The 22,530-nt window shown below is 43.5% G+C and overlaps 1 protein-coding gene across 4 annotated transcripts in view; it reads left to right on the top strand.

Moving 5' to 3' along the window:
• Positions 1–22,530, top strand: part of ALCAM (activated leukocyte cell adhesion molecule) — a 153,232-nt gene that overhangs the window by 74,492 nt on the left and 56,210 nt on the right. For all 4 annotated transcript variants that reach the window (XM_077482460.1, XM_077482459.1, XM_077482462.1 and 1 more), the window contains exons 4-7: positions 12,292–12,356; positions 12,515–12,602; positions 19,430–19,612; positions 22,284–22,411. In XM_077482460.1, coding sequence (XP_077338586.1) covers positions 12,292–12,356; positions 12,515–12,602; positions 19,430–19,612; positions 22,284–22,411 — 464 coding nt within the window. The remainder of the gene's footprint in view (positions 1–12,291; positions 12,357–12,514; positions 12,603–19,429; positions 19,613–22,283; positions 22,412–22,530) is intronic.

Genomic DNA, 22,530 nt, shown 5'->3' with positions numbered 1-22,530 from the left:
GCCGATCGGCTGCTCCTCTGACAGGGGGGGTCTGTGCTGATCGATTATCAGCACAGCCCCCCCGAGGATGCCCACACTGGACCACCAGGGACACCACTAGACCACCAGGGAAAAGGTAATAAAATCCATAATCCTCCCTAGACCACCAGGGATGCCAGTCAGCACAATGGGTGCCAATCAGTGCCCATAATGGATGCCAATCAGTGCCCACAATGGGCATCACTGATTGGCATGCATTATTGTTTGGCACTGATTGGCATCCATTACTATAACACCGATGCCGCCTATGAGTGCCCACCTGTGCTGCCTGAGTGCCCACCTGTGCCGCCTGAGTGCCCACCTGTGCCGCCTATGAGTGCCCACCTGTGCCGCCTATGAGTGCCCACCTGTGCCGCCTATGAGTGCCCACCTGTGCCGCCTATGAGTGCCCACCTGTGCCGCCTATGAGTGCCCACCTGTGCCGCCTATGAGTGCCCACCTGTGCCGCCTATCTATGCCCACCTGTGCCGCCTATCTATGCCCACCTATGCCGCCTATCCATGCCCACCTGTGCCGCCTATCCATGCCCATCCGTGCCGCCCATCCGTGCCAGCTATCAGTGCCAATTTGTGCCACCTATCAGTGTCCGTCCGTGTCGCCCATCCGTGTCGCCCATCCGTGTCGCCCATCCGTGTCGCCCATCCGTGTCGCCCATCAGTGCCGCCTATCAGTGCCACTTCATTGGTGCCCATCAGTGCCACCTTATCAGTGCCCATCAGTGTAGCCCCATCAGTGCCCATCAGTGAAGGAGAAAACGTACTTATTTACAAAGTTTTGAAACTGAAACAAAAAAAAACATTTTTTTTTTCAAAATTTTCGGTATTTTTTTATTTGTAGCGCAAAAAATAAATACCGTAGAGGTGATCAAATACCACCAAAAGAAAGCTCTATTTGTGGGAAAAAAATGATAAAAATTTAATTTGGGTACAGTGTAGCATGACCGCGCAATTGTCATTCAAACTGCGACAGCGCTGAAAGCTCAAAATTGGTCTGGGCAGGAAGGTGTTTAAGTGCCCTGTATTGAAGTGGTTAAATATTTTGTTTAAACCTGTCCTTCTGTAGTAATTCTTTTTTTTTATGTTCTTGTGCCCATCATGTTCTGTTGGTTTAATTTACCTTTCACATCCACATTAAATTGAAAGTTTCTGAGAAAAGCTGACAAAACATTACAGTTTGGCTATGTAGTCCCTTTTTAGATTTGCATACAGTTACATGAAGGGCTACCTTACACAATCCATTCAATTTACGTCTAGTGTTGTTAACTCGTTATAACATTGTACAATGAAATGGTAATAAATGTTCAGTGAGCGTTGTCCTGCAATAAACCACATGTTTATACTCCTATAATTCCTTCGCTTGTTTGCATATCCAGTGTCCACAACTTGGCTAATAAAACGTAAAAAAAAAAAAAAAAAAACAAGAACAAGATCGATAGGTAATAGCTATATAGGCATGGAAATAATTTATACGTTTAGGGGGTAAATTCTTGTTCATTTAACAGGAGCTATTGCAGCAGTTCTTACTTCCTAAACTGTTTAGAAATTCTGTTTGAACTGAACAATGTTTATTTAATAGCACCAATTTATGGGACTCTTTGTATGTGAGACACTCTAAAGTGGATGTGTTTGGGGATATAACCTTCCCACTGACAGTTATCCTCAGTTTTTGCTAGTGTCCTGAGGTGGTGGATTTGTTTCTCTCTCTACTGGTGATTTCTTTTTTTCTGAAAGGTGTAGGGCCTGCCAGTAAAGCCATTTTGGGCACTGGCTCCTTTTCTAGGTGCCTTTCTTTGGCATATTGTGGCCATATTGTTCCCTGATTGAGTGAGAGACACATTCCCTTTAAAATGTGCCTGTTTGAGTGTCCCACTGCCTTCTTGCTTTTTTTGGGGGGGGGGGGGGAATACAAGGAATGGCTATACAAAATAAATGAAAGAGAAACCATTCTCTTCTACAGAGAGAGGGCTCAGGGTAGAATTGAGGTATTTATGTTAGGTATGCTTCTTTTTTGCATCGGCCCTATTCAGGGCTGCCACTGTTTCTTCCCATGATGTATCTTATGTTGCCTGTGCCAGCTCATGGCCAGGCTTACAGTGCCAGTGTTTACTATAGCTTTAGTTTGCTGTCAATTGACAATGACCCCTCTCTCTCCCCAGTGGTGCATGTCTGCAGTTGTGAGAGTGGCTAAGGCACCATTTTCTGAGGATTCCTAGAGTGCTGCACTCTATGTTGTCAGCAATTTCTATTCAGACTGTTTTTACTTCATGAGGGCACCTACTGTTGGAACACTTTATTAGCTTTGCTAGTGAACTGCTAACCTCTATCATGATGCACTGTTTTTTGAGCACCCTGAGTGTTTTCTTCTCACTATTATGGAGAATAATATGCGAGGGAGGGTGGAATTATGGGGCTTTCAGGCATACATTCTGCCAGCGGGTCTATGAAGGGTTATTTTCTTCCTCTTGCTACAGGCCCTACTTTGAACAGAGGAGGTATCTATCATCCTTCCGTTTCTTCTTTAGTTCCATTGGTCACTCCCCATTCGTGAGCAGAGAGTATGTTTCTGGGGCAACTCACTGCCATAATGGAAACTTCTAGCCTTGTTTTCCACCTTGTTCTGTCTCAGACACTGGTTTGGCTTCTGTGCTACCACAGAGCTGGGAGGAGGAGAGGAGGAGGTCTTGTTAAGAGGTGCATTCCTGTTTAAAGCCTAGTAAAGAACTGTCATCAGCACACCAAGGATTCTTCAAGAAGGGCCCATAGCTTTATTACTCTAATATGGTGCACAAAAGACAATGGGGCACGCCTACCTGACGAAGGGGCCCTGCATGCCTGTGAAACATTGCCTTTTGTGTACCACGTGACCACAATAATAAAGCTTCACCCCCTTCTTGAGGAATCCTTGGTGTACTGATGACAGTTCTAAACTTCGTTTATGGTTCCCAGCCTATGGTCATTGCAGCATCTATCATTAACAAATAGGCATCTTCAGGAACATATGCGTGGGGAATATTGGGTTTGGACCTGTTTACAACCTGGAGTTTCTGCTCTCTCTCATTCTCCTAGGCCACCTAAGACCTTTCTTACGCTCTCTGTGGTAAGGGAGGTTTTATACTATGACTGGTTGTATTCTGAAAAGGTTGCTAATCCCCCAAAGTTGGAGTTTAAAAACTATTCCTGCACCTCAATTCATGCCTTCCAATCTGCCTTCCTCTCCACAAATGTTAGAGGAGCTGCTTGCTCCTCTTCAACAGTTTTTTCTAAGACATTGTTGCTCTTCCAGCATCGGAAGGGTTTTAGGAGTTTTACTTCAACATGTTCACAGTTCTGAAAGCCAAGGGTTGACTTGAGCAGTCTTGGACCTAAAGTGCCTGAACATCTTTCATTGTAGTGAGAAGTGTCAAATTGAGTCAGCTAGGTTAGTCACTGCTCTCAGGACATCCTCACTGTGGGCTAGTGAAGGTCCGTCCAGACTTTGAATGTCAGCCTATAACAGACTGTGCAGACTTTGCTCAACCCTCAAAAGTCTGTGCTGGATCCAACTTACCATCTGGATTATTTGGGACTGGTCCTGGTGACAAACCAGGAACAAGTCTTCATCCTCTATCCAGACTTATAATCACTCATAATCGTGTTTTTGCATGAGTACTGGGACTGATGGTAGCCTTATTCAAGGCTATACATTATGCTGAATTCCACTCTAGAACAATGCATCTCAGCATTCTGTTTGCATGGGATAAATAAATGTAGTCTCTGGACAGTTCTCCCTGTTTTGGTGGATTTTTGATCTGGCATCAGAGTCGGGAAAGTAGTTTCTTCCAATGAGATTGGAGATTCTCATGACAGATGTAAGTCTTTTGGGTTGGGGGGGAAGTTCTCGGATTTCTGACTGTTCAGGGAACTTAGTCAAAAAAGGAATCCAAACTTCTTATAAACATTCTGGAGCTCAGAGTGATTCCACTGTCCCTTTTGCACTGGATGTCTCAATTTTCGGGGACTTCTGGTGAAGGTTCAGTCAGACAACACTAGGGTCATGGCCTGTATCAACCATCACAAGAGCATGAAAAGTCAAGCAGCCAAAAAAGAAGAGGAATGCACATTCAAAGCATAGAAGATTTGCAGTCCAGCTTCAGCAATCAGAGTCTGGATCAAGGAGAGTGGTTCCTTCACCCAAAGGTTTTTCAGAATCTTTTTTGCAGGCGGGGACACCAGATGTGGAGCTGTTGGCGTCTTGAATAGGTTGGTCACCAGGTCCAGGGATTCCCGTGCTTTCACAGTAGACACTCTGATGACTCCATAGTATAAATTTTGCCTGATCTATGCCTTTCCTTTTCTAAAACCATACATCGACTTCTCTGCACGATCAAATCAGAGGTTGTCGCAGTGTTCATTGTGGCACTGATCAGGCTCAGGAGGACTTGGTACTCGGAAATACTCCCATTTCTGGCTTACTCCTCCTGGCCTCTTTCAGATCACAAAGACCTTTTGTCTCAAGGCTTAAAGCGTTTGTTACTAGTGATGGACGAACTTCCGACGGGACGTTTCGCGAACGCGAAACGCGAACGGACACAAACGTTCGCGAAAACGACCGTTCGCCGCGGGCTCCATTGACTTCAATGGGAGGCGAATTTCGCAAACCTTTAGGTCGAATTTGCGGCCACGGGGTAATTATTAGGGGGTAGCACGTAGTCCCACCACCTGGACAATAGCATAATACATGTATGAGGTGAATTTGGGATCGATAACTACAAGCATTTTTTTTTTATTTGGGAAATTGTTCTGACAATTCAGGACTATGGAGCTAATGAAGGCAATGGAGGAGAGGGAAGGTCAGGGACCAGGGTAGGCAAACAAGAGGGTGCAGGAGATACAGAGCACTGACAGCAGCACCGTAATACAGAGCACTGACATCAGCACCGTGACATACAGCGCTGACAGCAGCTCCGTGACATACAGCGCTGACAGCAGCTCCGTGACATACAGCGCTGACAGCAGCTCCGTGACATACAGCGCTGACAGCAGCTCCGTGACATACAGCGCTGACAGCAGCTCCGTGACATACAGCGCTGACAGCAGCACCGTGACATACAGCGCTGACAGCAGCTCCGTGACATACAGCGCTGACAGCAGCTCCGTGACATACAGCGCTGACAGCAGCTCCGTGACATACAGCACTGACAGCAGCTCCGTGACATACAGCGCTGACAGCAGCTCCGTGACATACAGCGCTGACAGCAGCACCGTGACATACAGCGCTGACAGCAGCTCCGTGACATACAGCGCTGACAGCAGCTCCGTGACATACAGCGCTGACAGCAGCACCGTAAGCAGCCCCAGGAGGAAGTCAGCACAGCACAGGGATGGTGTGATCCCCTCATAATAAGAACCCCCAGGAGGAAGTCAGCACAGCACAGGGATGGTGGGAGCCCCTCATAATAAGAACACCCAGGAGGAAGTCAGCACAGCACAGGGATGGTGGGAACCCCTCATAATAAGCAGCCCCAGTAGAAATATGACACCGCTCAACCTCTTCAAAGAGGAGGGTAGGGGCATATAGTACGGTGTGCTTTTTTGGGTCAGGGAAGTGAGCCAAATGAATTAAGAAGGTCTGTGTGCTTGATTCCAAAAATTGTTTATAGACATATACATGGTCTACTGATCACATGTGTTGAATTCCTCCGAGATCCATGCCTCATTCATTTTTAGAAATGTGAGGTAGTTAACACTGTCGTGAGCTAGGCGAGTACGCTTATCGGTCACAATCCCCCCTGCTGCGCTGAACGTCCTTTCGGACAGGACACTGGATGAGGGGCAAGCCAACAGTTCGATTGCAAATTGGGCAAGCTCTGGCCAGAGGTCAAGCCTGCCCACCCAGTAGTCTAGGGGTTCATCACTCCTCAGAGCGTCCACATCGGCCGTTAACCCAATGTAGTCGGACACCTGACGGTCTAGGCGTTCCCTGATGCTGGATCCGGATGACACCTGTCGATGGGTCGGCTGAAAGAATGACCTCATATCCGAAGTCACCAACACATCTTCAAACCGGCCTCTTCTTGCAGGCGCTGTTGGATTGGTACCCGCAAATCCTTCTCTGGGAGTGGGAATTGCTCCTCTGCCAGCGCACGCAAAAGCAGAATGCAGCATTTCTCGAAGCAAGGCCTGGAAGTGCTGCATTCTGACAGCCCTCTGCGACGGCGGTAACATTTCCGCCATTTTGTGTTTGTACCGGGGATCTAAGTACGTTGCCACCCAGTACTGGTCCTTGACCCTCATGCTTTTTATACGGGGGTCCCTATTAAAACACTGGAGCATGAAGGCCCCCATTTGCACTCAAGCGGAAGGTATGTGGTGGTGGTGGTGTTGTTGGTGGTAGTGTCTTTGGGGGTGCACATAGCAGAGAGTGAAGAAGAGGGTGCAGATCGAGAGGATGAGGAGGGTGCAGAAGAATAAGGCTGAGTGAGCCACTCAACCAAGTCTGGTGCGTCCTTTAAAGTAATTGAACGCACCTTCTGCAACTTCCCACTTTGGCTCAAGGCTGTTGCTCCTGCCCTACCCCTACCACCCCTGCGGAAGGGCCTGCCTCTTCCTCTGCCTGTCATTTTTTAAATCACCCTGTGACAAAACTCTTAGTCCCTATACCGCTGAAGGACTGCTGCAGTATAGGGCAGCGGTCAGCAGTAGTGCACGTCAACCCTATGTATTGTGGACCGATAGCGGTCCTTACAGAACAGCAGACTGTACTGCACTCAGGCCTATGTACCGTAGCACCCTATACCAAGTTACCAGTCCTTATAAAAACTTTTGTGGACCAAGCAGGTTGTGTGTTAGTGTTTAGCAGACTGTGCGTCAGTCCCTATACCGCTGAAGGACTGCTGCAGTATAGGGCAGCGGTCAGCAGTAGTGCACGGCAACCCTATGTATTGTGGACCGATAGCGGTCCTTACAGAACAGCAGACTGTAACGCACTCAGGCCTATGTACCGTAGCACCCTATACCAAGTTACCAGTCCTTATAAGAACTTTTGTGGACCAAGCAGGTTGTGTGTTAGTGATTAGCAGACTGTACGTCAGTCCCTATACCAATGAAGGACTGCTGCAGTATAGGGCAGCGGTCAGCAGTAGTGCACGGCAACCCTATGTATTGTGGACCGATAGCGGTCCTTACAGAACAGCAGACTGTACTGCACTCAGGCCTATGTACCGTAGCACCCTATACCAAGTTACCAGTCCTTATAAAAACTTTTGTGGACCAAGCAGGTTGTGTGTTAGTGTTTAGCAGACTGTGCGTCAGTCCCTATACCGCTGAAGGACTGCTGCAGTATAGGGCAGCGGTCAGCAGTAGTGCACGGCAACCCTATGTATTGTGGACCGATAGCGGTCCTTACAGAACAGCAGACTGTAACGCACTCAGGCCTATGTACCGTAGCACCCTATACCAAGTTACCAGTCCTTATAAGAACTTTTGTGGACCAAGCAGGTTGTGTGTTAGTGATTAGCAGACTGTACGTCAGTCCCTATACCAATGAAGGACTGCTGCAGTATAGGGCAGCGGTCAGCAGTAGTGCACGGCAACCCTATGTATTGTGGACCGATAGCGGTCCTTACAGAACAGCAGACTGTACTGCACTCAGGCCTATGTACCGTAGCACCCTATACCAAGTTACCAGTCCTTATAAAAACTTTTGTGGACCAAGCAGGTTGTGTGTTAGTGTTTAGCAGACTGTGCGTCAGTCCCTATACCGCTGAAGGACTGCTGCAGTATAGGGCAGCGGTCAGCAGTAGTGCACGGCAACCCTATGTATTGTGGACCGATAGCGGTCCTTACAGAACAGCAGACTGTAACGCACTCAGGCCTATGTACCGTAGCACCCTATACCAAGTTACCAGTCCTTATAAGAACTTTTGTGGACCAAGCAGGTTGTGTGTTAGTGATTAGCAGACTGTACGTCAGTCCCTATACCAATGAAGGACTGCTGCAGTATAGGGCAGCGGTCAGCAGTAGTGCACGGCAACCCTATGTATTGTGGACCGATAGCGGTCCTTACAGAACAGCAGACTGTACTGCACTCAGGCCTATGTACCGTAGCACCCTATACCAAGTTACCAGTCCTTATAAAAACTTTTGTGGACCAAGCAGGTTGTGTGTTAGTGTTTAGCAGACTGTGCGTCAGTCCCTATACCGCTGAAGGACTGCTGCAGTATAGGGCAGCGGTCAGCAGTAGTGCACGGCAACCCTATGTATTGTGGACCGATAGCGGTCCTTACAGAACAGCAGACTGTAACGCACTCAGGCCTATGTACCGTAGCACCCTATACCAAGTTACCAGTCCTTATAAGAACTTTTGTGGACCAAGCAGGTTGTGTATTAGTGTTTAGCAGACTGTGCGTCAGTCCCTATACCGCTGAAGGACTGCTGCAGTATAGGGCAGCGGTCAGCAGTAGTGCACGGCAACCCTATGTATTGTGGACCGATAGCGGTCCTTACAGAACAGCAGACTGTACCGCACCCAAGCCTATGTACCGTAGCACCCTAGACAGACCAAGTTACCAGTCCTGATAAAGAGCTTTGTGGAACAAGTGAGTTGTGAATGATTAGCAGACTGCAGCAGAAGGGCAGCAGTCAAGTATAATATTCTTTCTATATTTGGAAGAAAGAATATTATACGTGTACAAGCCTATTACCGTACCACTGATACCAGTCCTGAAAAGAACCTTTGTGGAACTAATAGTAACAGCAAGTCTTTAAAATTATCCTCACTGCCTGACACACTGCTTCCTGCCTGTCCCTATACAAATTGGCAAAAAAGAGTAGGCTGGAACGATTAGCTGGAATAGCTCTTTTGTGGACCTGATAGTAACAGCTAATGATGATGATGATGATGATGATGAAGAAAGACTAATCTGGCTGAGCTGTCCCTAAAATAGCAGCATACAGCGCTCTGTCCCTTTATCTAAACTGACAAAAGAAACTCAGGCTGCTGACCTAACACCTATACCAGTCCTGAAAAGAACTTTTGTGTACCAAATAGCTAGCGTTTTCTCTGTCCCTACTCCACACAGGATCCTTTCCCTACAGTGACAGAAGAAAGAATGTAAAATGGCCACCGGATCGGGTGTATTTATAGGTTAGGGGGAATGTCCAAGTGTCCATGAGCTGTCATGTCTCAATTGGTTGTCCTGTAACACATGATAAACGTGTCACGAAAGGTTAAAGTTCTTGTATACATTAAACACGTAAGTCCGCCGGGGCGAACGACGGAAAAAGGCGTTCGAACCCGCGGACGGCGAAAGTCGGAAATTCGCCGCGAAACGACCGCCGGGCGAAACGTTCGTCCATCACTATTTGTTACCCCGACACTTCATATTCCTCATAATTGCCTGCTGTGCCATGTACTTATTAGAGAGCCTCCTGTTATAGGGTATAGATTTATGGCATTTTTATGATAATTTTTTTTTACTAGTAATGGCGGTGATCAGAGATTTTTAGCGGGACTGCAACATTGCGGCAGACACTTTTTGGGGACCAGTGATATTTATACAGCGATCAGTGCTACAAAAATGCACTGATTACTGTATAAATTACACTGGCAGGCATGGGGTTAACACTAGGGGGCGATCAAGGGGTTAAGTGTTTATAATTGTGTGGGGAGTGGACTGACTGGGAGAAGAAAGAGATCACTGTTCCTGATCACTAGGAACAGACTATCTATCTCTACTTCCCTGACAGAACGGGGATCTGTTTACATTGACAGATCCCCAATCTGCCTCTCTTTGGAGTAATCATGGGTGCAGGTGGACATTGCGGCCGCCAGCCAAATGCGTTGGTTCCGGCGCCAGGCAGCGGGTGTTTCTGTATCTATTACACTAACCGACATACCAGTACGGTAATCCGTGCAATATAACTGACCTGCCGCCATATATCGGTAGCAGCTTATGGGCAAGTGGTTAAAGTACACTGAAAAATAATAGGCCGGACAATCAGGTGAAAATAAGAAGAATTGGTGACCTGCAATTGTATTTTGGTTAATACCGCTTTAAAGCTCAAGTAATACTAAACACACACTGTTTCATTTACATTGTCCCTTCTATTTCTGTATGTATATGGATGACTGTAATTCTTTTAATTAAGTACCATTTTCCTAATTGATATACAGCTGTCACATGACCCAGCTCTTTCCCAGTCTGTCTGCAGGGAAACCTAAGCAGGGGGAGCTTCTAGTCCTCCCCTGCTGGTCACATGTTCAAAATATAAAAAACTGTTTTTGGAATACAACGTAAAAAATAAATAAATAATATCAATAAACTGTTTTAAATGGTCATACTATATATATATATATATATATATATATATATATATATATATATATATATATAGTATGACCATTTAAAAACAGTTTATTGATATTATTTATTTATATATATATAATATATTTAATTTTTTATGAAATCTTTATAATTTTTGCCATTAACATGGTGTGGATGAATTCTACCAGTCACAGGCTGTGTAATGCCCCACCAGCTTGTCTTAGAATAAGAGGGAGGTGAAACCTCCATCAATCTACATGTAATATCCCACCCCCATTGTGTTTAGCTGGTTAGTGGGCCTGGCCTGGATGAGGAAGGAGTGGGCTGTCATTTACCACTGTGTATACACCCACATATGTGACTCTATAGTCACATGGGTTTCTCAGATGTGATAGGAAAGAAATGCTCAGCATAGAACTCATTGAAAACAGCATGTGCATAGCTGCCAACACTGGACTACAAATTCTTTAGCTGAATTGAGGACTTGGACAGAAGGGCGAGATAGAAAACAGCAGGATCAAGCAGTTTTTTTTACAGAATACAGAAAATAAATCTCATAGTGAGTATGAACAGCATAGTTCGTTTTTGTTATGATGTGGGTTTAGCGACACTTTTAAGTATTTTTAAGTATTTTTAAACTTTTGTGATGAAGTGTATTCTCCGTCCTGTAGGCTGTTGGTTCCTGTAGAAATTCACCTTTCGCTAATGCTGGCGCTTTTCATATCAATGAACTTCCACAAGTGCATGGGTTAACTGCTTGGCTGTGTGTATGTGTTGACAGATCCTCTATAGACTCTCTGACTGTCCCCCCTCCTCTGCCTCCCTTCTGCCATTCACAGAATTCCTTGCATTCTATTTAAAGAATGCAAAACACTCTATGTCTAGAGAAGTGTGATTTGGCCATTTATCTGCTTCTCCTCTACATACACAATGCATTGGACATGAGTTATAGTTTATTACAGGTAAGTTATATCCGTTGTGTCCTTTCTCCCTAAAAAAGATGTTCTTCTTTAAGCATAATAACCATTGTTTTCATCTAGAAAATATGTTTGATAAAATAATCTATATAGACTGTGTATATTATATATATATATGTATGTATGTGTGTGTGTGTGTGTGTGTGTGTGTGTATATATATATATATATATATATATAATATGAGAGAGAGTTGGTCTATGGGAATGTTTGACCATTCTTCCAAGGGGTCAGGCACTGATGTGGATGAGAAGGCCTGGCTCATAATCTCCACTCTAGTTCATCCCAAACATGTTCTATCAGGTGCCGGCCAGTCATGTTCCTCCACCCCAAACTCACTCATCGATTTCTTTATGGACTTTGCTTTGTGTACTGGTGCACAGTAATGTTGGAACAGGAGAGGGGCATCCCCAAACTTCCCACAAAGTTGGGAGAATGAACTTGTCCAAAATGTCTTGGTATGCTGACGCCTTAAAAGTTCCCTTCACTGGAACTAAGGGGACAAGCCCAACCCCTGAAAAACAATCCCACATCATAATCCCCCCTCCACCAAATGGTTTGAACCAGTGCACAAATCAAGGTTAACCTTTCTGTAAAGGTGAACTTGCACTTTAAGCTCACTTTAACAATGGCACATTTTAGCTTTCCTGGTGCATATGACAGCCTGCTTTATGAGAATTTCAGGATGGTGTTTTGTGTTGAGCAACTTTTGTGCATAAAAATGTTTACAGCACACAAGTTAACGAGGAAAATGTTCTCTCATTGTAATTTGCCTGGAATTGCTTATCTTTGAAATGTATAATTCTGTAAAAAGCATCTCAGTCAGACTGGAATAGAAAGATCTAGAGATCTAAAAAAAAATAGTTTATCTTGTATTCTTGCAGTGTATCGCTAATGTATTATTCTTAGGACAACATTTTCCATTGATAACTGCACATTTTCTGTTAATGATCATTTTTTCTTCCTTGTAACAGAGCCACCCTCAAAACCTGAAATTATAAACCAGCCAACATTTTTGGAAACAGGAAAGCTAAACCCGGTAAGCTAATAAAAGTAGTTATCTGGCATAATTATAAAAATCTTGTATGTTTTTTTTTTTCTTTCAGCTTCACCTGTCTATTTATTACAATTATAAAGAAATGATTTCTTTTTATATACAGTGTAGAATCAGCACTTGTGTTTTTTTTATTGATGCAGGTTGGAGACTGCGTTGCTAAAGACAGCTATCCAGATGGCAATATTACATGGTACAGAAACGGCCAAGTGCTTTTGCCAGTAGATGGAGGTATGCTCCATATTGCTTTGATTTTGTGGATTGATTTTATTGTTTGTTTCTGTTGCCTTATTGGTTAAATGGAATAATGTGCGCCCAAAGCCTAAGATTTCTCATCAAATTTAGAAAATGAGTTTTGCTTATAATAGAAAAAAAAAATGCTAATTCTATTGCTTTGGCTCAAAAGCGTACCTGTAGTGATGTTAAGCATTGGTAATCCGCCACTTTCATGCAGTAGCATTTAAGCTTTTTCAGGAGCCCTGAAACATTAAGCATTCTATTATGCATATAAGGATTTAGTTGGAACTTTAACCTGCCCTCTCCTGCCTCAATTTAATAGATAGCCTCAGACAGTGAGAGACAGTGGGCTAAAATATTCTGAATGGTGGTGTCGCCCTCTGTGTATAAGACCCCTTTCACATTATGTCGTCCCGGGTGTCAGCGGTAAAGCGGCGCTGTTTTTAGCGCCACTTTACCGTTGTTTTAGCGGTGCTATTTAGCCACTAGTGGGCGGTTTTAACCCCCGTTAGTGGACGAAAAGGGGTTAAATCCACCCGCAAAATGGCGCAGCAGTGGCGCTTTGCCGGTGGTATGACAGCGCTGCCCCATTGATTTCAATGAGAAGGAGCCATGGAGGAGTGGTGAGTTCACCGCTCCAAAGAATCTGCTGGCAGGACTTTTTCTGATGCCCTGCAAGGTGCACCGCTCCCTGAATGGAGCAGCTGTTTTAGGGTGGTTTGCGGGTGCTATTTTTAACACTATAGCACCTAAAAAAATGCCCCAATGTGAAAAGGGCCTAACAGTCTAGCATGAATTTATGAATCACTATGCATTGCTTTATTGCCAAGTCATATATACTACATTTCTGAAACTGCTGAGTGGTTGGTTGGTAATATCTTTGTTGGGTTTGCATTCAAGTTGGCTGGTATCATCTGTTGCTGGATAATTTTACATTTTTAGATAAAGTACCCCTAAAATGAACATAAAGAATATTTACCAAACTGGCGGACAGTGTCGCCATTCTTCATACCCTTGAAGAGCTATGACTACTAAAGAACCTACCTGCTTTCCATTCATTTCCATTCCATGCACTTTGGTTTCACTTGTTGGCCCCTACCACATGACACAATAAGAACAATAGGGGCTGACGGGTGAAACCACAGTATGTAGTGGACGATGCAGGCATCTAACACACCTGGAACTGCTAGATGTGAAGATTCTGCCAAATGACTAGAACTGTTCAAAAGAGCAAAGATCCTAGACACCACCTGCATTATGCCAGTATGGGCATGTTGTGTGTATTCTTTTTTGCACATTATTATTTTTATACATTGTTTTTATTATGTTTGTACGGTTCCAAGTGGGCGTCAATTAATGGTGATAACGATTGGAATAAAGCAGTTTAGTGTTTTCAATTTTTTTTTTCAGTATGATTCTAAATTCTATAAATGTCTGCACTAGAATGAAGAGTTACAAAATAAATTAGTGCTGTGCTAAGGAGTTCAGATATTTTTCTGCTGACAGAGAACTCATTTGTTTGAAGATCAATGTTTTGCAAATGTAGGAATAATTGTCCATATCATAAGGTTTTGTTCCTTCAGTGTGCAGATGAAGAGTTGTCTGCTCAGATACTGTTATCCATATTATAATGAACACCAGCTCTGTGGAGGGACATGAATACTGGTAGAATTTCCTGTTTCTTTGCTACTTATGCATTAATTTGATTGTACAAACATTAACATCCGATTTTATGGAGGACAGAAATGTTCTGTAGGCAAAACAGATAAATCTGACATTCCGTCTCTGACTGGGAGCTTTGCAATGATTTGCATATAAGCCCTTCTGACTTGCTAGCTAAAACTTAAAGCAGAACTCTAAGATTTAAACAAAAAATACTCTTGCAGTGCCTCTCCTTACTGCACTACAGGGATTGAATGCCTGGTAAGTCTAGGTGGTAGAGAAAAAGACTATAATTCTTACATTTTACCTTGATCTCCCAGATGTCTGTGCTCTTCTCTTCTCTCTGGCGCACACAGTTGTTGACCGGCTCTCATGCTCTTGCTTACAGTGCCATATTTTGTATGTGATGATGCGTGAATCTAACTGCTGTCCCCAGAGCACCTTAGAGAATAAGCTTTGGGGAACTGGTCACACAGCATGGAGGAAGGCTCCTGATAAGTATTGCACCTCTTCCAATTGCATTAGCTCTTGTAGCGCCAGGAGGTTGTACAGCAAGGATACTTTTTCTGGTGCCTAGAATTGAGCTGTAATTGATTGCCTACCTTCTTTTTGGTATTTGCCAGAAATTAGTGAAATGTTAGATGGTCCCTTCTACTGATTGGTTATATCAGGCCTAAATTAAATAAAGAAATACAGTATAATTATCACATAAGGGCCATATCTAGTGATAGTTACACCTACAGCATTGCAAAAATATGCATCACTTTAGTAATTATTATAATTGCAGAAAGTATTTTCTGCTATATATTAGTCCAAAATGATCTAAGACTCAAGACCTCCACATGCCCTTATCCTTGTGTAAAATCAGATATGGTTCTTTACAGAATTCCTGGTACACACAACCTTTTTTTCGATCAACCCAGCAGGCTGAATGAATGAAACTGAGGAGGTCACTGTTATGCAACTATGCAATGTTGGCATTGGCTGCAAGCGCTGATCGGATGCCAATTGACTGCTGGTTTTCAAGCATGCTTGTTCAACAGAAGCCAGTCATGAAAGAGGCTGCTGTTGGATAAGGAGCTGTACAACCGGGCCGAATGTCGCCCAGTTTATACTGTGCCCGTGTGTGCAGAGATTAACGCTCCCAATGCAGACACACAAATACATGCCTTCACCGGCTTGCCGCTGCCACTGTCATTCTCGAGGAAGGGAAAAAGATTTTAGGTGTGGCAGGTCTGAATAGAAGGCGGGACTTTTCAAATGAGAAAGCGGGTGATTGGTTACTAAGCCAAGGGGCGGTTCAAGCAACCATTCATCTGCCTTTACCATGAAAAGTCCCACCCACTATCCAGACCTATCGTGCCAACAATCTTTTGCCCTCCTCGAGGATACAGGAGACAGTTCACTGCTCCCCCAACTAGTCCTTGAGCACCGCACTTCCACACTCTTTTTTATTATCCCTAGTTTTTTTCACCACCAGGTACTCCTTGGACTACCCACCTTCATTAGGTCCAGTGGTGTAGTAGAAATCTCTACATCCCCGGACCCCAGATTCATTTCTTCCTTATTTTTGGTAGTGCTTACCTTCACCCCCCTCCCCCCATCCAAACACTCCACCATCCCTCTATCTTCCTTCCATTTTAACCCCCCTTCCCCCCAAGAGGTACCCTCCTGTCTCAAGGTTACAAGTGAGTTAAACTCTAATACCTGAGATCCCAAAGATGACCACGCTTAATGTTCAAGGCCTCAACTCCCCAGTGAAATGGACTAAAGCATTTCAGTAATTTTCAGCCCTCTCAGCCCAAATGGTTTGTCTACAGGACACACACTTATCCACTAAAGCCCCATACACACTATCAGATTTTCTGCTGATTTTTTTTTTTTTTTTTCAGATTTACCAAAACCATGTAGTGCAAGGGCCTGCCTGATTGCATACAAATTAAAACTCCTAAGGTTTGACCTCTTATTATATGGTTTTGGTAAATCTGAAGACAAAAGTCAGCAGAAAATCTGATAGTGTGTATGAGGCTTAAATCAACCCTAAATCCTTTGGCCGTCAATACCCTCAAGTATACACAGCCTCTGCTCCCACCAAACAAAGGGGGTTCTTGTTGCATTTCACCATTGCACACCATTCGCTCCCCTAGTGGAGATAAGAGACCTGGAAGGTCGTTATCTCATACTTTCTGGAAATCTTGTAGATAATGAAGTGACAATAGTCTCCTATTAGGCTTCCAACAAAGACACAATCGCCTTTCATTCCCATTTGCGATCAGTGGTGGCCTCCCACAAGAAAGGAACACTCCTGATATGTGGTAACCCCAATCAGATGATATATCCCTTCTTAGACAAAGCACCAACCCAACCAAATGCCCAAGCCTCTCTGTTCAGCAACTCCTGAACCAATATTCTCTTCTAGACTTCTGGAGGGAACAGAGTTTAGTGAACAAAATGTAGTAAACAACTGGTATAATGGTTTTGTCAATTGCCTGGAGAAATAAGGATGATAAAAATCTCCTCGCACATCAAGTTTACTTAAATATCTCCAGACAAGTAGGCAGAACTAAGTTGATAAACAAAGAAATTACAAGTATATCTTTATTGTTTTTTAATTACTCACAGATGTCAGGGTAGTTTTCCTACATAAGCAAGTGTTCTAGTAAACTCACATAAAATATAGCTATTCTAATGTGATGGTGCATTTAAATCCTGAATGGCAACCTTAAACATGATACTACGACTAAGGTACATTGCATTTGTCTGTAAAAAGCGGGATTTGCTACTAAACCTGAAGCTGAACCCCATGAGTACAATGTACCCCATACTCATTCACATAGGGTGGGGGCCGGGATCTGGGGGTATGCGGCCTGGTCGGCTCGAGGGGGGGGGGGGGCGCTCGCTCATCCCCACCCCCTTTCCTGACCTGCTGGGCTATGTGCTTGGATAAGGGTCTGGTATGGATTTTGGGGGGACCTCAACTGTTTTTTTCATTGTGGGGGTTCCCATGAAAATCCATACCAGACCGAAGGGCCTGATATGCTCTTGGAGGGGGAACCCATGCCTTTTTTTTTATTTGGCATAGCGTTTCCCTTCAAGATCCTCAGAGCACAAGTCGCATGCCAAAGTCGGGTCAGTTAAGATGATCCGACTTCAGTGATAATCAATGGGCTGAAGTAGGATCAAAGTCGGACCAAAGTAGTGCAAGGAGCTTATTCAAAGTCGGACCGACTTGTGTCGGACCAGTTAAGACGGCTCCCATAGGGAAACATTGATTTCCACACGACAGGCGCTATGAGCTCCCAATGTCGGAGTATTCGTCACACCAGTGTGAACCCGGCCTTACACGGACCCTGCAGATCACAGGCACAGCTCGTTTGAATGTAGATTTCCTGCACCGCATTCCAGTGTGAACCAGCGCTTAATCAGTTATATAAATTCCAGGTTTATTTAAAAAAAAGGTGCAAACACTTACTTACAGTTCATTATCTTCAGTAAGCATGCACAAAATTAGTAAAAAAGCCTGTCTTCCACTGTGCTGCTGGGTAGGACCCTTTACTGAATTAAAGCTAGAGATCTCCAGTCAGCGGGGAGCAGCACTGCAGATAGAGTACACAAGGAGAGCAGATGTCTTTCTCCGGAGCGTGCTGTGAGGGGGCACACCTTTTGAGTTTTCATTCACCTGCAACCTGTTTTATTTGATTTCATCTGAAAATTTTATTGGACTTTAACATTTTTCGTATTTCTGTAGTACTTTGAAGGGTATACTTTTTATCGTGAAATTGTTTTACCATACATCAAGTGAAAAGTCTGGGGTTTTTTTTCCCAAAATGCTGCTGCCAGGAGGAAAGACTTCTAAGAGAGTTTGCAAAATGTCCTCTGTGCATGAGGCCTAAGTCTAATTTCACACTGAGGCACTTTAAAGGCGCTACAGTGCTAAGCATAGCACCTGTAAAGTGCCTCTCCTGTACTTTCACACTGGAGCTGTGCGCTTGCAGGATGGTAAAAAATGTCCTGCAAGCCGCATCTTTGCAGCACTGTAGGATCAGTGTATACACTGCTCCTAAAGAGTCCCTACCCGCTTCAGCGGCCCTTTACGAGCGTTTTTAGTCCTTTTTTGGCCACTAGAAAGGGAGTTAAAACTACACTGCTAGCGGCTGAATAGCACCGCTAAAAATAGCTCCACTTTACCACCGACGCCAGCCCGCCCCAGTGTGAAAGTAGTCTAAAAGAAATTTGTTACTAAGCGATGGGGTTGATTTACTAAAACTGGAGAGTGCAAAATCTGGTGCAGCCGGGCATGATAGCCAATAAGCTTCTTACTTCAGCTTGTTCAATTAAGCTTTGACAATAAAACCTGAAAGCTGGTTTCTATGTAGAACTGCACCTGATTTTGCACTCTCCAGTCTAATGACCTGTACATACGGTCGGACATTCCGACCACAAAATCCGTTGGATTTTTTCTGACAGATTTTGGCCGAAACTTGTGTTGCATACACACGGTCGCACAAAGTTGTTTGAAAATCTGATCAGTTCAGAACGCGGTGATGTAAATCACATAAAACGGGACTATAAAGAGGCCAGTAACTAATAGCTTTTGTCTTGTAATTTATTCTGAGCATGCGTGGCACTTTGTCAGTCAGTATTCTCTATACACGATCGGAAAAAGTCCGATTGGATTTTGCTGTCGGAAAATTTTAGATCCAGCTCTCAAACTTTTTCCATCAGAAATTCTAACGGAAAAAGTCCGATAGAGCCCACACACAATCGGATTTTCTGGCAACATAATCCATTCGGACTTTTTCTGTTGGAATTTCCGACCATGTGTATGGGGCATTAGTAAATCACAGTGCCATAACTAGAGTTAAATTGGTGGTTTTCTGCCCATAACATGTGATGGACTCCAGGGTTCAAAGAATAAATCCTTCTAGATAGTATTACTCATCTTCTAACACTGCATTATGTTCAACATATACTTAAATTTGGGTAAATATTTGCTTGCCATCTATTTGAACAAGATCAGTTTTCAACTTATCATAGATGATATACTGTAGTGATGGAATGCATTGTTTATGCTGATTTAGGGGCCAGATCCCTAAATACGAGAATTTGAAGAAGAATATTCCATATTGGTAATTATGTATCTGTTTTTCTTATTTTAGTTGTAAATATGGAGTGGGGGAAAGAGAAAAACTCAACAAGTGGTCTTCATAGCATGCAATCAACGTTGGCCTACATGTCAACAAAAGAGGATATAAATGCACAGTTTTCATGTGCAGTGACTTTTTACATGCCAGATGGTCTGGCAACAATGAATTCTGATCCAGCTGTATTCAATATTTACTGTAAGTATTATTTTTTTTCTGTGAAACTGATATTTTCAGTGATCGTATTTAGGATGTATGCCCTTGCAGTGGTTAGCTCTTGAACTGCTGACCACAATAAAGGTTAACTATACTCTTGTGCAATTATCCTTTAAAGTAAACTCCAAGAATAAAATAAAAACAATTTGTGCCTCCAGGTGGTTCAAGCCATAATGTACTAGTATGCTCACCATTAAAAACAAACCTACCTTAAAACAAAGAGCTCCAGCAGAGCGCTGTCACCACTTCCATCTTAACTTGGCCTTCTTTCCAGATTAGCACTCTTTGTTTCTTTGAATGGCCGGGCCGCAAAAACATGGTTGCAGCACAGCAATCTCAATGGACGGCATACTCCAGTGTGTCTTCTAATAAGAGAGCAGTGTACATGCAGCGGTCATCTCCTAAACTATACACCTTTAGGAGATACTTACTGTACCTTCAGGTAAGCCTTATTATAGGTTTACCTGTAGTTATAAATCATACAGTGGCATTTACTATTGCTTCAAATGACTCTTCCCTCCCGCAGGTCTTATACTCATTTGTCCATAATCCTGTCAGATCCATGATGTGTGGCTTTCAGGGAGCTGCTTAGCTGCCTTTTGGAAATTGTCATATCTGGTCCTGGTAAAAGAAGACTTTGAGATTGACAAGAAGGAATTCAACCAGTGGCTGTGCTGTTCCCAATGGACCACGTAAATCCCATAAATACAGTGGCTCCGGAAAGTATTCACAGTGCATGCCAGAGCACAAACAAAACCTGGAAGTCCAAATAATTGTCCGTAGACCCCTGAGACAGGATTATATCAAGGCACAGATCTGGGGAAGGGTACAGAAACATTTGTGCAGCATTGAAGCTCCCAATTGAATCTTCCTAGAGCAGGCCGCCTGGCCAAACTGTCAGGGGAGAAGAGGCTTAGTCGGGGAGGAGACCAAGAACCTGATGGTCACTGACAGAGCTGCAGTGTTTCTCTGTAGGGAAAGGAGAACCTTCCAGTAGAACAACCATCTCTGCAGCACTCCACTAATCAGGTCTGTATGGTAGAGTGGCCAGACGGAAGCCACTCCTCAGTAAAAGGCACTTGACAACCCACCTGAAGGCCCCTGAAGGACTTTGACCATGAGAAACAAAATTCTCTGATCCTATGAAACAAAGATTAAACTCTTTGGCCTGAATGGCAAGTGTCATGTCTGGAGGAAATTACACACTGCTCATTACCTGGCCAATACCATGCCTACAGTGAAGCATGGTGGTGGCAGCATCATGTTGTGGGGATGTTTTTCAGTGGCAGGAACTAGAAGACTAGTCAGGACTGAGGGAAATATGAATGCAATAATGTATAGAGACATCCTTGATTAAAGTGTGCTCCGGAATGCTCTGGACCTCAGACTGGGGCGAAGGTTCATCTTCCAACAGAACAACGACCCTAAGCACACAGCCACGATAACAAAGGAGTGTCTACGGGAAAGCTATGTGAATGTCCTTATGACTTGAACCCGATTGAACATCTCTGGAGAGATCTGAAAATGGCTGTGCACCTATGCTCCCCATCGAACCTGACAGCGCTTGAGAGGTCCTACCAGAGAAACTGCCCAAAAATAGGTGTGCCAAGCTTGTAGCATCATACTCAAAAAGACTTGAGGCTGTAATTGGTGTCAAAGGTGCTTCAACAAAGTATTGATCAAAGGTTGTGAATATATATGCACGTTATTTTTTGTTTGCTTTTTATTTTTCTTATCTTACAAATTTCTTTCACGTTGTCATTATGGGTTATTGTTTTTAGAATTTTGAAGAAACTAATGAATTTAATCCATTTTGGAATAAGGCAGTAACATAACAAAATGTGGAAAAAAGTGAAGCTCTTTGAATCCTTTCCGGATATACTGTATGTTTAAATTTGAAACTTAATGCATTGCACTCTACAAATATTAAAGAGTAAGGTCACCCAGAACAGATATTTCTATTTTTGTATTCAACCACTGGTTTCTTATACTAATAGGTAACTCTGATATCAAGATTTCTTAAAATAACCATTATAGAGTGTGCATCAACTGGCCCTTTTTTTTTGGCCATGTAACGACTTTTTGCTTGGGGTAATCTCACGGCACCAGTCTGAGAAGATGAAATACAGCAGGTAGTAATTAAAAGATAAGATAAGATATTTTTTTTTAATCGCAAGCGTGTTTGTTACCCTTTAATTAGGAAATGTTTTCTGTGTATAAGCCCCGGTTCACACAGTTCAGCTGAACTCGCACAATTTCATTCCCGCATGTCAGTCTGATGATTTCAGAGACACCTGTGCGTTTTTCCTGCACAGATGTCTATTGAAATTGCATCTGAAATTGCCAAAAGTAGTACAGAAACTACTTTTGGCAATCGGTGCGGAGCCTCAAAGTCGGCGTTGCAATGATTCAGACGGTTTCCTTGCGGGCAATTGCCGCCGATTTGGCATGTAATTGGACATGTCAAATCACGTGCGAAATTCTATCAATGTGAACCAGAACTGAGGTAAACATTAACTTTAATCCAAGTATAAAAGATATATTAAACAATTGCCTTCCCATTCATAATGCAAAAATAATATATATAAATCAGTCATTTAAATTGTATATGGTGTGTGATAAATTTGTGTTAACATGTCCATTCATTTCTCAGATCCCACAGAGAAGGTGACAATTCATGTACAGTCCCCCAAAAAGACGATAAAAGAGGGAGATAACATCACACTGAAATGTATAGGGAATGGCAATCCGCCTCCGGAGGAATTTTTGTTTTACCTTCCAGTAAGTTTTTCTCTTTCTTTGTCTGTTTGGTATTGTTTTAGTATTTAGATGTAAAAATTGTGCAGTATTTTTGTGCAACATTGCTCCTGCTCACATAGGCCTTTTACAAAATACGTTAT

Source organism: Lithobates pipiens, unplaced genomic scaffold, assembly GCF_037356315.1.
Source record: "Lithobates pipiens isolate NorthernLeopardFrog02 unplaced genomic scaffold, aLitPip1_a1.2 Scaffold_16, whole genome shotgun sequence".
Taxonomy (NCBI): Eukaryota; Metazoa; Chordata; class Amphibia; order Anura; family Ranidae; genus Lithobates; species Lithobates pipiens.
The sequence above is the reverse complement of the archived record's forward strand: the minus strand, read 5'-3'. Positions and strand labels throughout refer to the sequence as shown.